Below are 16,370 nucleotides of genomic sequence, written 5' to 3' on the forward strand. Positions count from 1 at the left end.
TCTGTGGGATCGTTCAATATTAATGGATCTCTCCATATTTTTATCGTATCGCTATCGGTAGTTTGAATATCCTTATGTTTTGTGTTCTTTTTAACATCATTGTAATTATCTGAGATTGTTTTACTTCACTTCCACTTTCTACTATCCGAGATGAATGATTGGAACTTGAGTCGGAATCATTTAATTTCCCATTGACTTCGTTGTGTTCATCAAATTCAAAGACCTCACTTTACACATAAATACCATACATGACCATCTACTTCTCAGTTGGTACTTTGCCGTTTCTTGAGTGTTACAACAGTTATAAATGGTTCGAAATCGTAGGACATCAAACTTTGTGGGCTTATGATACATCAGTTGCCATTGCAAAGATAACATAACACCAAATTTCTATAATGTTTGAAAATTAAGATTTCTTCTAATGATAAATGAAAAGAAACTAACATACGGCGCAATAGTAAAATATGAAGTTGTATACCATTTGACATTCAGCAGAATCAATAAATGAAAGTAGTACATAATGTCAAAGACATTGCAACTAATTGTGAGCCATCATGATGGATTTTCGTAGTTATATAGAGATACTATTGCATAAAACATTTTTAAAACACTTTGAAAATATATTTGAAATGTTGCTACAATAATTTAATGTAAACAAAGAACAAAAAAAAATTGTGTAAAGGAAAAAAAGAATTATGCCAAAAAGTTCGCAGCCCAAGACTTTACCGCCTACGCCAACCGAAAGTGTTGGAAGCTACGCTCATATATTGAAATATAATGTAAATAAAATGTTTTGTATTGCATTATTAGGTCTGTACATTGTAGGATCCGACATAATGGTAGGAACGGGTTCTGTTTGAGATCGGATATGAGGATCAGTGGGAGTTCGTGAAAGTTCAGTGATAGTATGTCCACTGGTGTCACACACACTTTTAATGTAACGCAGTAGAACAAAACTTAACAATAGACGCGATTTACAACAATTATACGCGTATGCGGTGTGAACGACGATGGAGCGAGACGACTGCTAACGGTTGTACGAAGTGTCGAAGACGTAAACACGTAAAGCGGAGGCCGTTAACAGTACGAATGCCGTTGATCCGCCGGTATCTGCCGAAAATCACGCGTTCGGCGTATCGCGAAGTGGGGGGTCGCGCGGCTGACGTGACGTCATTCGCTCGGCTACCCGACGTCGGTTGGAGCGCATCAGCCGAGTCTAGATCGGCCGGAACAGGTTCTCTCTCTCGTATCGCAAGGAATAGGAATTGGGATTTCTCTCTGAACAAAGAATATATTTTCCAATTAGTTTCATACTGTAACGGTCCGATTTCGTAGATGCCCTGTAGCGTAGGAGTGAACCAGGGTTCGTAGGTGAATAAGTGAGATGGAGACGAAATCGGATAAACAAAATAAACTTTATTCCGCTAAGTGCGGTGCAAAACGTATGTGTACTGTACAAAAGAAAGTTTCTTGCAAGCCGGTAAGTCCGACCGCGTAACAAGAGTTATTACTATTGCATTGTCTGGTTAGTTAGCCGGCGGCTGCGACGATCCCTCAGTCGCGTCAGCGGAGGCTGCAGTCTCGGTCTAAATTGTAACAGAAAGAGTGTGACGTGATCGCGGAGTGAATAATGAAAACGATCAGGCGGACGGTGGCGCGCAGGTATTCGATGACAGGTGACGCGGAGGTTCGGCGGCGGTGTCGGTTGACCGGTAGGTTGACGGCGACGCGCGGCGCGATATAGTACGGCGCGATGTTCCGCGGACTCACGCTGGAGGGTAGGATGGTGACAGGAAGCGGTCGGAAGTCACTGGCTGACGTAGCGCGGGCGCCGTGGTGCTCCTCCAGAGGCACCTGAAGGACGAACCACGGATCGTATGTACCTCAGAGGCACCTGAGGGGTTCGTACTCGCCGTTACCACTCCAGATCGTGAGGTCAAACCGCGAAGGTTCGACCCACGGAGAAGGTCGGAGGCCAACCGGCTCGGGCTGGTCGGTCGGAGGGCCGAGTGGTGCAGCAACTCTCACACAGAGTCACCTGAGTGACGAGTTACCGTTGCACGCGCCTTAGAAGCATCTAAGGGTATTCGTGCCCACCACGCCGACGCGACGCACAGTGTGTCCAAACGGCGAAATCGTGGTCAAAACCTCATAACTCACTTCAATCTGAACAAATTTGGACAAAAATTGGTATGTAGGGGTTTTTGGGGTCGCTGATTACGGATATGAACTTAAAAGTTTAAAAAACAAAATGGCGGATCCAATATGGCGGACATGAATAGCAAAAAAATTGTTTTTTCCTCTAAAAAATTTGTACAGTAATGCTCTTAGGTCGCTAATTATTAGTTGAAATTCATTTTTTAATATAGAATTTAAAAAATTGCATTATTTAAAAATTTCAATGTACAACTTGCAAATCATAAGTTTCTTTACTTACGGATAATAATATTAGACAAACTATAATACATAATTACAAAGAATTGCCTCTTGCCATTTTCGTCTCATTTCAAAAAACAAATTTGACAAGGACGATCTCATTTTCTTGTCCGTAATTCGCACAGAATAACCTGTCTTCTCAGTCAATACGTTCTCTAGGTGTTCAGTGTTCAATAATGACAATTAGGCTGCTGTTTAAATGGTCTTTGACCATGAGAAATATTTCTTTTCTAGTAAAACGATATTCACTATCACAAGATCCTGAAAGTGAACAAAATTATATTAATTACGATACAATTTAAAAAGGAGAGAGGGCGAGAGACTATTTTTGAACTACTGAGTTTGTCGTATGAACAGTTAAATATTTTCTTAGAAAAAAATAATATAATAATTATATTAAAAATACATGACTAAGAAAACTATGATTAATTGTAAAAAAAACAATCTGGACTTTTAGATATTATTTATGTGGAAATGAAAACAGCGCAGTCTGGACAAATTTGGACAAAACTTGGACACCTTGCAAATCATGAGTTTATTTATTTACGGATGAAAACCTATAATACATAATTAGATATAATATTACACTACAAAAAACCTATAGAAAGTTGCGTAAACTTTGGCACAACCTCCAATCAAAGCAGAAGAATATCGCTTATAAGAGACCTTATGTTTATATTAAATACGCTAAAAGGAAATAAATATAAGAAAATAAAAAATAACAAACTATGTTGAATCAGATGAACTGTAATAATCATCATCATCTTCAATATCTTAGGTTTCTCTTGAGTGTTTCTCGCTAGAAAGAAAAGTTGTCTTACAAAAAATGTTCTTACAAAAAACGGGTTCTATTCGGGCAGCTAATTTTTGTAAATACTGAAAGACGACAGTGTTGACTACAAGGTCCAATAAAAATTTGATGTAAGTTTGGATGAATCCGCAACTTTTACTCTACATGTTCAAACTTTGTCCTTAAAACTTTTCTGTTCATGTCATCTAATAAGGTTTATAATTATACAACGTAACCATTAACTATTTCAGATGTACTAGTAGTCAGAGACATTCTACTTACTTCCAGGAACAGCATCCATTTTACAGAATTGAAATTAAATAAACCGTTTTCAAATTATGCACTTTTCACTTTTCGCTTACACACAGTTTCTCACAGCAGGCTTACTGTACGACTAATGAACGAAAACTTTGAGCTCTCGCCAATTCTCAGGTATAGGTAATAAAACCTTCACACCTCGGTTTTTCCATAGGCCCATTATTAAAGAATCTAAAATAGTACTTACCGTATCCCCACCGAAAAGTTCATTTTCGAGGTTTTGACCACGATTTCGCCGTTTGGACACACTGTGCGACGGGTCCAATCCAGCCCAAAGCGGCGGCACGGCGATCTTTGGACGTCGGGAACGTGGAGGGGAGTCGCCTAGTGGAGCTCGTGATTCCAGCCTGCGTTCTGGACGGATGGTTCCTCAGCTCTGAAAAGTGCTGGACGATCCGGTGTTCACGTGAGCGGCTCCGGGCGTACTCCGTTCGTTCGGTATTGCGACGCGACTTATATAGCGCGCGAAAGCGTGGACCATGGAGAGTGCCGCTCTCGGTCGCGACGGTGATTGGCGCGTGCCCGTGCCGTTGACGCTTATAAATATAAGCCGGAGCCGGTCGCTCCCACTTACGCGACGCTCGCGACGAGGTACGGCCTCGTTGCAATACATCGAAAGTTTTCGTAAAATTTACAATAAACCTTTGAAGAAGGTTAGCAACGAAAGATTAAAATAATTTTACTAATAAAAGGTTTTCCCATCAGGCGTCCGGTTTATCTCAACCGTACTCTCCTTTTGGGAAAACGACGACGACTCGGATTCACCCGGTGTCCTCTATAAGCTCGGCGGCCGGCCTTCATGGCCGTCCTCTCCAAGACCTACAGAGTAACCTGGTGAACCTACTTTCAGGCGGCCAGGAAGCTACCCTGTTCTTTCCTCTCGGCGGGCGGCCGGCCTTCATGGCCGTCCTCTCCCATTTATCCAGAGAGGCGTCCAGGTGCAACCCCTGTCCTATTAAAAATGTCCTCTCCTGAGCTGCCGGGCGTCCGATAGCATTGCTTCGTACTCTCCCTAACCTATGGGCGGCCGTGGTCTTACCTCGTCCTCTCCCACAGGCGCAGCAAAAGTGATTTCTCCGCGATCGTCTACCGGTATTTATACTAGTCGTTGCTAACCCTTGTTTGGGCGTTGTTAGGGATTTTAGAAGTTTCTCGAACATGCGGCCTTCTAGAACATTCGGTCGCGGCGCGATTCTTTTCTTCATCTCAGGGTAGTGCCGAGGCGGATTGGCGCCCCTGGGGTTGTCTCGTTCCTCGTCGCGTTACAACATTATTTTTCTGAATATAAAAATATTCAATAATACATAATACATCTACAAAAAAGTAAAGAAGTATCGAAAAAATTGATTTGGATTTTTTTAACACCGATACAATTTATAAACTAGAGGGTTATTGTTGCTCGCTCGCTTCGCTCGCTCGCGAGTAGGGTTGTTTTTGCTCGCTCGCTTCGCGAGCTCGCAGATAGGACTGCTCTTGCGAAAGGGTTAGTGGTACGCATGGCTAGTAGTACCTATAGCTATTAATGGTTTTTTTTTATTTGGTGTGTGACTCTCCACGAGCCACACAAAGAACTTCCCAATTCGTTAGTTGCAGTATACATATTATTATCATTATTAAGTGTACGTTTTAAGAAGATACGTTTACAGGGAAATTCAATAATTTTCTACTTATCAAAATGTTTGCTATATGGCGTCGCATTAAACCAACATCGTAAGCTCGTTGCTCGCTTGGTTCCTTGTTATAGCATACTAATGTTGCAAAATAAATTGTCTTAATTAGTTTTTCGCAAACGATACAACTCTTCATTATCCGGGTTTGCAGTATTGATCTTGGTTTTCTTCGATACTGTTAATTTAAATTGTCCCAAAATATATAAACCGCGCTCAATTTTGAAACTCTGTTCAGTGCTACATACAACATTTGTAAAGTTCGTGTTCAAAGACTCTTCGGGTCGAATAGGAACAATTCGATTGCCGTCAGTCTTTAAAGGAAAAAGGAATGGATACGATCGAAGAAACATCAAGGGATCAATAATTGAAGCACCTTTCCGGATTTCGTGTGTATATCGACTCATCGGTCGGCGTTCGATCCGCTCGCACGCCGCCCCTCCGTCCCCGCTTCCCCCGCGAGTCCCAAGCTGCTCGATCCACCTGATGATCACGCGGGATAGGCGGGGCGCGGTGGGGCCAGCGAAACGTAACCGTCGACGATCAGTCCATCGTCTTTAATGTCAAACTATATACATCTTAAAGTGAGTTTCGATTCTGCCGAAACATGCCGCCCGCCTTGGCGTTACGGCGGGAACGTCAACATGTGCGCCTTCACGTTGTGTCCGTTGCGGTCTCACAGACTGGTAGTGCGACCACCTTGACGATTGCTCGACGGAAAGTGCGGGAGCCAGCTCGCAGGGTTACGACTCGTACCAAGCCGTCCTTTCCAGGGTGCGTGGCTTCAACACGGGCCATCGGCCAGCGCGTTGGTGGAGACAGATCGTCTTTGAGAAGCACGATTGTGCCGGGGCGCAGATTTTCTCGTCGATCCGACCACTTCGTACGTTGCTGTAGTTGATGGAGGTACTCGCGACTCCACCTGTGCCAAAAATGTTGAGTCATATTAGAAATCAGACGCCACCGTGTGGTGAGGGGTACGGCGACTTCGTCAGGAGGGGGCTCCAGGGCACCTCGTAACGGTTCTCCGATGAGGAAATGTCCAGGAGTGAGCGGGGATAGGTCGTTGGGATCGTCGGATAGCGGCGTCAACGGGCGAGAGTTAAGACACGCTTCGATTCGACACAAAAGAGTGGTCATTTCTTCGAAGGTGAGCGTACTCTCCCCTATTACCCGACGCAGATGAGCCTTCATCGACTTCACCGCTGCTTCCCAGAGTCCTCCCATATGCGGCGAATATGGAGGGATAAAGGACCACTCCGTCCCGTCGCACAGTGGGGTATTTGATCAATCTAGCTGGCCAAAATTATTTTTTTTGCTTAACGCGTTTGAAATGTACCTACTAACTTATATATAGTATTTTATCTTTAAAAAAGTAATTATAAACAAATAAAAATTAACAATTTTTATTGAAAGTATTATTTTTGACTGATTTAACAATATGCGCGAATTACTATAATATAAACAATATAATATAAATTTCCTATTTCACCATGTAATATAATATAATAGAATATAATATAATATAACATATGATAAATCCACATTAATATAATATATATAATATTATATATAATATAATAACTAATATGATATATAATATTGCTGGGGCAGTCGTGTTTTCCGTGTCTATGAGGGCTACCCGTGATTGATCGAATGACTGCTTCGGTGGCCGACCCGGTCTCACTACAACGCGTGGCTGTTCAAAAGTTTTGTCAAGTCAATTTTGATTTATTTCTAAAAAAAACCCTTCTCTTCTCGATGCTGCAGTCCATCTATGCTTTATTTCTGACTTTATACGGGAAAATTTTCTTCGAATTTCCTCTTTCTGTTCATCAGAATAATCCTTCTCATCACACAAGTAGTCCTCAGCGTATGACAATTTTGCATTTAGATTGGCATTTTTCAGATGCTGCATAATGACCCATATTTGCTTCCGTGTGAATATCTTAATATTAGATGGTCCTACAATAATAAATGAAGCATTTAAATCAGGTAAACCATCACTTTAAAAAATATCATTCACGTCAACAAATCTTATTTTAACGATAACTTATGAAATCGCAAATTATCGCAACTGTTTTTTACACTAAAATAAAGCTGAAACCTTCCACTTTACAGTGGCTAAACAAACATTACCGGGACGGACCCGGGCGTACAACTAATTCCTTCCGATTGTATGTAGATTGAGATTAAAACTGCCTTCAAATTGACTTTTTTCACTTGCTGTTAATTTATTTAAAGGAACACATATCTGATTAAAATTGTGTGAAATACACACACTTACCTGCCACAACACTATCCATCATCGGTTTTCTTAAAATAACTTTCGTGATTAAAAATATTTCACTTCGAACGTTGCTAATGCGGACGACACGACGAAAGGCACAAGCACTGTACTGAATGACTAAACTTCAAGTGATCGTACCTCCGTACGGAAATGCCAAATCGGGAAAAAACCGATGGTTTATTGACCCCCCAATATTCAACTTTTCCAGGTAACAACTCATTTTTACCTGGGATGAGTTTGACGAAATCGACTTTTGGCCAGCTAGATCGGCCAAATACCCCACAGTGCGTCGTTGGCCAGGGTTTCAGTAACCTCGGTGAAGAACCGTGATGACGCTGTAAACAGTTGTCGAAGCAAAGCGTCGGCTCCCCTGAACGTGGTTCCGTTGTCGCTCAGCAGATGAGTGCAGCGTCCCCGACGAGCTGTGAAACGATGGAACGCAGCCAGAAACGCCTCAGAGGTCAGATCTGAAACCACGTCCAAGTGAACTGCCTTGGTGGCCAAGCAGACGAAGACTACCAAGTAACCTTTTTGGCTTTTATGGCCCCGACCCTTGGTGGTCCGGAGTTGAACCGGGCCGGCATAGTCGACTCCCGCTCGTTGGAAGGGTCTCGCCGGCTGTATCCTTGATGGTGGCAACGGGCCCATCTGCTGTCGTCCAGTTGAACCTCGCAGGCGTGTGCACGTTACGCAATCCCGCAAGACCTGCTTCACCTGTACTCGACACCGCGGTATCCAGAAGGTCCGGTGAATCCAAGACAGTGTGGCGTTGAGGCCGCCATGGAGAGTCTTTTGGTGCGTGTCCCGTATCACCAACGTTGCCAGATGGGAGGACCGGTCGATGATGGCTGGACAGCGTCGAGGCTCCGGCAGCGCGGAGTGTTGAAGACGTCCCCCGACTCGCAGCAACCCATCGTCACCTAAGATCGGAGAGAGCATTTTGAGCGACGATGACGAAGGTACCTCCTTACCTCGGCTAAGGGCAGCGAACACTTCGGAAAATGAATGCGCTTGATAGACGCGAGTTGCCATGTGAAGCGCCTCTCGCAGTTCTACTGTGGTCAGAGGTCCGGATCGTCGGGGGGCGGATCTCCGACAATTATGGAGAAAGCGCCGTAAGTAGGCAGACACCCGGATCAGGCGCGTCAGCGTGGAAAACCGCTCCAGAATCGGGCAGGGAGGACACCCGGTCTCCTGAACAACCCCCACTGAGACGTGCCGTTCTTCCCCGGGTGAGTCTTCCCCAGTGGTCGCGGGTGTGTTCATCGGCCAATTCGCTCCGGGATCAGACAGCCAGAAGGGTCCCTCCCACCAAAGCTTGGCCCTCTGAAGGTCGTCGCAGGTGATGCCTCTGGAGGGCAGATCTGCAGGATTGTCCTGAGTGCTCACATGCATCCACCTTACTCCCGGCAGAAGGCTCTGGATCTCTGCTACTCGATGAGCCACGAAGGGTTTCCACCTGGACGGGTGTGCTTGGATCCAGGCCAGGGCCACCGTCGAATCCGTCCACGCGTACTGCGTCGCGTGTGGGATGGATAGAGCCTCGTGAACTGACAACAACAGGCGAGCGAGGAGGACTGCACCGCACAGCTCCAGCGGTGGTATGGAGACGACCTTCCGCGTGGGAGCTACCCGAGTTTTCGCCATCAGTAGGCTCACCTTTGTCGCGTCCGGTCGTCTGACAAGCATGTACACTGCGGCAGCATATGCTCTTTCCGAGACATCGCAGAATCCATGGAACTCGACCTTGCAGAGCTCGGGAGAGTAGTGGACCCATCGAGGTAGGCTGATTTCGCTCAACTGGGCGAGCTCCTGCCGGAAGTCGCTCCAGCAACGTCCTAAGAGGGGATCGATGGGCTCGTCCCACGTCACGTTGGCCAACCAGAGGTCCTGCACGATGACCTTCGCCCTTACGATGACTGGCGCCAGCCACCCCAGTGGATCGAACAGCTTCGCCACCTCGGAGAGCACCGTCCGCTTCGTCCACACTGCAACAATACTCAACTCGGTCGTTCGCGGGTCGCGAACAGAAAGAGAATCGCATCGGGTATCCCATTGGAGACCCAAGGGTCCGTGGACATCTCCCTCCCTGAAGATCTTGGAATCTTCATCAGTGCGGATCCCCGTAGTCATGCTGGCCCACTTGTCCAGCGGGAAACCTGCGGATCGAAGGATGTCGACGAGCTGCTGACTCACCTCCTTCGCCTGCACGATGTCATCGGCTCCGGCCAGAATGTCGGCAACATAGGAGTGGAAGCGGAGAGCCTTGGCCCCCAGCGGGAACCGATGAGCCTCATCCTCGGCAAGCTGTCGCAGCACTCGATGTGCTAGGTACGGTGCCGGAGCGGTACCGTACGTAACTGTGGTGAGCCTGTAGTCACCTACCGACATCGACTCGTCGTCTCTCCACAGAATGCGCAGCCAGTCTTGATCTTCGGGGTGAACCAAGATTTGCCGGAACATCTTGACGATGTCAGCCGAGAACGCAATCCGGAAGAGGCGCCAACGTGTCACCACCACCCACAGATCGCTTTGCAGCTTGGGTCCAGGGAGAAGCGCGTCGTTGAGCGAGCGGCCTGAACTGGTTGCTGCAGCCGCATTGAACACCACTCGTATTTTCTTTCGTGCGCCGTCTTGTTTCCAGACCGCATGATGAGGGAGGTAAAAGCCGGGGTCTCGTTCCTGCAGGATCACCGTCGCGGCGGTCATGTGTCCGAGCCGCCGATATTCGTCCATGAACTCCTGGTATTGCCTGTGAAGGTCTGGATCTCTGGCTCGCTTCCTCTCGGAATTCAATAAGAGTTGAAGCGCCGCCCGCCGTGACCTCCCCGTCGTTGGATGATCCTCCCCCAAGAACGGCAGACGAGCCACATACCGCCCTGATGAGTCACGGCGGGTTGTTTGGATGAAGAGCTCCTCACAACGACGCTCTTCGGGCGTCATCGGAGAGGAATTGGGAACCTCCTCTAGCTCCCAGAATCGCTGCAGGTCCGGCTGAGGCTCGTGTCGGCTCACATGGAGGACCCGAGCGTTTCGAGTAAGGCCTGTTAACGCCACTGGGCCGATCAAAGTCCACTCGAACGGGGTCCGAATGGCTACTGGTGTTCCTGGAGGTCCTGTCCGTTGCTCCAACATCAGGAGTCCACAGACATCTGCCCCAAGTAGCACATCCACCTTTGCGGGTTCAGCAAACTGAGAGTCCGCCAATGGCAGTGCATGCAGATGTGGCCAGTCCCCCGTGGAAATCGGTTGCGAAGGAATCGGAGCGGTCAACGTTTTTGTTACCAAGGCCTCTAAAACAAGATTAAAATCGCCATCGGCGAGCGAGCGAAGCGTTACGTGCACCTCGGACTGGGCCGTGCCAACGTGGATTCCCTGGTATCCGGTCAAGTTCACCCTCACCGGGCGTCTCCGGAGATTCAGCGACTGAGCTACCCACTCGCTCAGAAACGATGACTCGGAGCCCGGATCTATCAGCGCCCGAACGACGAGAGTCCGACCTCCAGGGGCACCGAGGATGACGGTTGCTGTGGCTAGGAGTGTGACCTTGTGGGCACTCACCGTATAGGACGCCGACGTAGGTAGCGTCGAATTCGGGTTCTCGCCCTTCTGGTATGCGTCGTGGAGCTTGGTGTGATGCATACCCTCACATACCCCACACCGGAACTTCGAAGTGCACTGGTTGACTTGGTGACTAGTCGCGAGACACGAGAGGCAAAATCCCTTCTTCAAGACTAGGTCGTGTCGTTCCACTGCCGGCAGGTCCTTGAAATTTTTGCATGCCGACAATACATGGTTGCCGGAGCACAGGGGGCAATGCTTGCCGCTCTTAACCTTCGCTCCACCTTTGGGTTCCGCCGCCTTGACGGTCAGCACGTTCTTGGTCGCCGCGGTATTGGTTTTCCTTTTGGAAATCTTTGGAGCCTGTGCCGCCTCCCTCGCTCGTGCGATCACCATCGCGTGGGCTCGGGACTCCAGAAAATCCTCCAGCTCTCCGAATGTTGGAGTCGCGGTCGGGTCCGTGAGATTGGTTTCCCAGGCCATACTCGTTTCCTCGTCGAGTTTCTCGGACAAGAGGAATAGAAACCACTCATCCCACTCTCGAACAGGTTTTCCCAGGACCTGGAAGGCCACCCAACAGGCCTCGATGTGGTCGAACGTGTCGTTGGTCAGATATTCACAGGGTTTATCCGCCAGTCGAACGATGGCCCGGTGCTGCTCTGAGAATTCGCGCCAGTATGAACCGAGAAGCTCCACCCGTTGTCGCAGCAGGGGCAACGTGAGTTTTTCCTGCCCCACCTTCAAGGTGTTTATTAAAAAACGCTCGATCCGCCCGCCGAGTTCTTTCTGGCTTCGAATTAAACCTTCTAAGGTAGTTGCCATTGCTTATTGTGGCGGAGGACGTTCACCCGACGACCGTACACAACGAGCACTTCTCACTGACACGAGGAGTCACCGTGAGCGGCCGTTGCCGATTCAAAACCACCTTGTTTTTCGTCCGACTATTGTACGGTTGCGAGTGACACCCGTTACGCGATTTGAATTTCCGCACTCGAGATCGGAGGTTAAAGAGCGTTCGGACACCCTCGAACTGACCAACGTCCCCTTATATTGTGTGGGGGTCAATGGTTGATCTACCGAAATCACCCGCCGAAGACTCACGATCGCGGAATTATACAAACCTCGACACACTCTGGTCGAAAATACCGAAACTCGCGTCGGCACTCAACAAACACTTCGAACGTTTTGCAAGGATCCGGAAAACGGTATCCGGCTCGAAGGACCAATGTTCAAAGACTCTTCGGGTCGAATAGGAACAATTCGATTGCCGTCAGTCTTTAAAGGAAAAAGGAATGGATACGATCGAAGAAACATCAAGGGATCAATAATTGAAGCACCTTTCCGGATTTCGTGTGTATACCGACTGATCGGTCGGCGTTCGATCCGCTCGCACGCCGCCCCTCCGTGCCCGCTTCCCCCGCGAGCCCCAAGCTGCTCGATCCACCTGAGGATCACGCGGGATCGGCGGGGCGCGGTGGGGCCAGCGAAACGTAACCGTCGACGATCAGTCCATCGTCTTTAATGTCAAACTATATACATCTTAAAGTGAGTTTCGATTCTGCCGAAACAGTTCGCCTTTCTGATTTTTTAAAATCCAAACATACTTTCTCGTATGTTTCTCCCTGACTTTTATGAATCGTAACCGCTTCAGCAGGAACCACTGGAAATTGACTACGTGTGATTTGATATTTTTCCTTACTCGACATATTTACTTGATTCGAAATTTTTATTATTGGTGTTTTTTTATCAATATTTGCATTTTTCATATAATCACGATAACGAGTTCTTACTTTCACTCCTACTCTAGCCAATTGAAAATCTAACCACAATATAGACGGAATTTTAGTATTTTCTTGAAAAGTAATAAAGGGCATAGCCGGATAAGATAGTCAAAAATGCCCTTGAGCCGAATTTTATCGACGATGTGCCATTCGATAGAGCACCAAGAAAAAACATACTGTGCAAAATTTCAACCCTGTATCTCGATCGGGAGGGTAGTTATGGGGTAAAAACGAAAAATCAGTTTTTGGCCTATTTTCCCTAGTTAATGACGTTTCAAAATTCTGAAAAAAATCTGACACATGTCAAAAACCCAAATACATACTTTGCAATTGGTTTCAGATTTTTAAAATGGAAATCCTGCTTGTAAAAAATCAAAAACCTCAAAAAAATCGAAAAAATGCAGATTTCACATGGAAGTTTTAGAGTGACAACATTTATATTTTTACAATAGCAGTATATTGTTATAAGTATTGTTCATGAATTTTTTCAGATTTTTTGGTTTGGTGCGCCGTTGTTAAAAAAAATAAAAACCGATTTTTCGACGTTTTTTCCGCGAAGAACTGAGCTAACCTTAAAATCGTTACGTTCTATTTATTCTGTAAGTCTATCAGGCTCTGATAAACCTTGAGCATTCTACAGAAGTAATTAAAAAATGAAATCAACTTAATTAATATTTCTACAGTATGAACATTACATCTAGAAATATAAATCACGGTTCCAACAATTCAGTTGGCTCAGTGCGTTAGGCGTTCGATTTTGGACCGGCCTATGCTAGGTTCGCGCCCGTCGTAGGTCTATTTTTTTTATTTCATCAATTCTCTTCCTTTTTTATTTCTAACTTCACACTAGTCAAGGATATTTTTGTAGAATTCTTTTAAAAGCAATATTGAAATATTTAAAAAGTATTTTAAGGTAAAATACACCAAGTACAGTAGTTGTGTCTAACAGTGTCGTAAGGCGAGTAAAGAAAAGAAAAGGTAAACGTATAAAGATAAACAAAGGTAAAAGTTAATGAAACATCAAAAGTTTGTCATTCTAAATATGCTTTTATAGATCCGTTAGTTTACTTGGACAAGTATCGGAACATCTGCTTTCACTGTGAAATATTTCATTAGCAACCCTGAGTGGTACATACACAACAATTGCTGTTCCGCATAAGAAACGAGGTTCCAAATTGAATGCCTCAAAAGAAGTAAACAACAATAGAGCCATTTCTACAACTTGAATTTCTTTCTTTTCTCTATAACAAAGTATTTAAAACTCGAAGACACATAAATGGAATTACTGCTGAAAATGTCGAGTCTGCCAGAAGTTCCTCCAATTTTCAACATAAATAAATCTTTCAATTCATCGATAAAATAAAATATGCTTTGCAGAAAACACGATAAAATGAAACTGAGATAATTAAGATTCGCACAACCTATGTATTATAATTTTTTTGCGAATTTCACCTGAAAATATTTTTGGAATATGTAGATATTGCTTCTAAAAGAAATCTACAAACACACCATTGATTATTATATAGCTAGACATAAAAAAAAGAATTAATCAAGTAAAAAAAATGTATACCTATGCCGGGGGCGAACCTAGTATAAGCAGATCAACAGTCGAATGCCTAACACGCTGAGCCAACTGAGCTGTTGGAAACATGATTGATATTTCTAGATGTAATGTTCATACTGTAGAAATATTAATTGAGTTGATTTCATTTTTTAATTACTTCTGTAGAATGCTCAAGGTTTATCAGAGCCTGATAGACTTACAGAATAAATAGAACGTAACGATTTTAAGGTTAGCTCAGTTCTTCGCGGAAAAAACGTCGAAAAATCGGTTTTTATTTTTTTTAACAACGGCGCACCAAACCAAAAAATCTGAAAAAATTCATGAACAATACTTATAACAATATACTGCTATTGTAAAAATATAAATGTTGTCACTCTAAAACTTCCATGTGAAATCTGCATTTTTTCGATTTTTTTGAGGTTTTTGATTTTTTACAAGCAGGATTTCCATTTTAAAAATCTGGAACCAATTGCAAAGTATGTATTTGGGTTTTTGACATGTGTCAGATTTTTTTCAGAATTTTCAAACGTCATTAACTAGGGAAAATAGGCCAAAAACTGTGTTACGTCCCGGGTCGGAAATGATCCGAAGGAATGAAGCGGACCGGGCGGGAACGTAATCGAGTAATTTAATGAGACGATCTTAGATCCACGTGGCGCGTAACGTCCACGTCTGATCAGGGACCCGATACCGGTGTTCATCATTGTTGAAAAGGCGAAGATGAGGATAAATGCGAACCGAGACGGACGTCGTCCGTCGTGAACACCGCGTAGGACTAACACGCGTCGCGGTAGTAGTGATGGTTCCCAGTGGTCGAAATGTCACTATGCGGGTGTGTGCAACCCTTTCGAACGCGCGGGTTTGCTCAATTCGTGGCAGGAGATTTCGATCGAAGGGAATTAGTGTTCTCTCGGTACCGAGCACCCTCTGGGCTCAGACGTACACGATTGAAACACCAATTTTAGGGTTAGAGGAACGAATATAGGGAGTCTGAGGAATTTGAGGAATAGGTCGGAGTCGAACAACCCGATGAACCACCACACGCACACACACTTTCGCGATCACTACAACCGGTCACTGGGAACAGCACTTTTAATGATAGCGGTAACTCCAATCGGCGCGATGTGGCATAGATAATATGGAGAACCAAGGAAAATGCTAAATGAAGTTGAAAAGAATAGGTTTAGAAGAACAGAGTATAATTGCCAAAAATAGATGTATAACAATAATCTACGAGGAAACTCGTACAAAACAAAATAGCACCGAATGATAATTATTAATTGGAATAATAATGCGAGCAAGCTCGTATGAACAAAATAGCTCAGAAATAGCAATTATGATTGGAGTAATAATGCGAGCAAGCTCGTATGAACAAAATATGTATAATAATTAATATATGCGTGAAACGTAAGAAAATACGAGCGAGCTCGAACAAAATACATATAAATCAATATAATTAGAAATGGTAAGAAGCAATACGACCTGTATCGAAATGACTGAACTGAACTCGATTGAAGACGCAATAGAACTGTAAGGTAGAAATTCCGAAACTGGAAGAGAGCGATTCGCGCGATTTCGTCTTATTTATAATGAGAGCGCGGACCATAGGGATTCGGTGAACCGTGAAGTTCTTTGTCTCGATCGTACGAGGTACGGACGAATATGTTATTGCCGAATGTATACTTTTCGCTGTTTGAACAGGACAACGGTTTAGATGTACGTACACCTGTACTCGCGGTTGCCATGCTGGCGTTCGCTTGTACCGGTGACTATCGCGTCTTTTCCGATTTCCTACGTTCGCGCTCGCGGGGGCATGTATACATATATATATGCACGTAAGATATATATATGTATACATATCGTCGTATACGGATTTTGACCGCGATTTTCGGTTTGAAACTTTATGAAGGGGATATATACAGGGTGTCTCAAAATTCGTGAAAATCCCGAAAGGGGGTGGTTC

The 16,370-nt window shown here is 45.1% G+C and overlaps 2 protein-coding genes across 2 annotated transcripts; both read right to left on the minus strand.

Moving 5' to 3' along the window:
• Window positions 1-1,526: 1,526 nt before the first annotated feature.
• On the minus strand, window positions 1,527-6,438 carry LOC143217542 (uncharacterized). The gene is made up of 4 exons (XM_076441929.1): window positions 6,176-6,438; window positions 5,968-6,133; window positions 1,771-1,854; window positions 1,527-1,586 (listed from the first exon to the last, which is right to left on the minus strand). The coding sequence occupies exons 1-4, from the start codon at window positions 6,436-6,438 to the stop codon at window positions 1,527-1,529; spliced, it is 573 nt and encodes a 190-aa protein (XP_076298044.1).
• LOC143217599 (uncharacterized) lies at window positions 4,513-13,080 on the minus strand. The gene is made up of 2 exons (XM_076442068.1): window positions 7,728-13,080; window positions 4,513-6,133 (listed from the first exon to the last, which is right to left on the minus strand). The coding sequence occupies exon 1, from the start codon at window positions 11,882-11,884 to the stop codon at window positions 7,763-7,765; it is 4,122 nt and encodes a 1,373-aa protein (XP_076298183.1). The 5' UTR covers window positions 11,885-13,080; the 3' UTR covers window positions 4,513-6,133; window positions 7,728-7,762.
• Between the last annotated feature and the right edge of the window lie 3,290 nt (window positions 13,081-16,370).

This window comes from Lasioglossum baleicum, chromosome 17, assembly GCF_051020765.1.
Source record: "Lasioglossum baleicum chromosome 17, iyLasBale1, whole genome shotgun sequence".
NCBI classification, from domain to species: Eukaryota; Metazoa; Arthropoda; class Insecta; order Hymenoptera; family Halictidae; genus Lasioglossum; species Lasioglossum baleicum.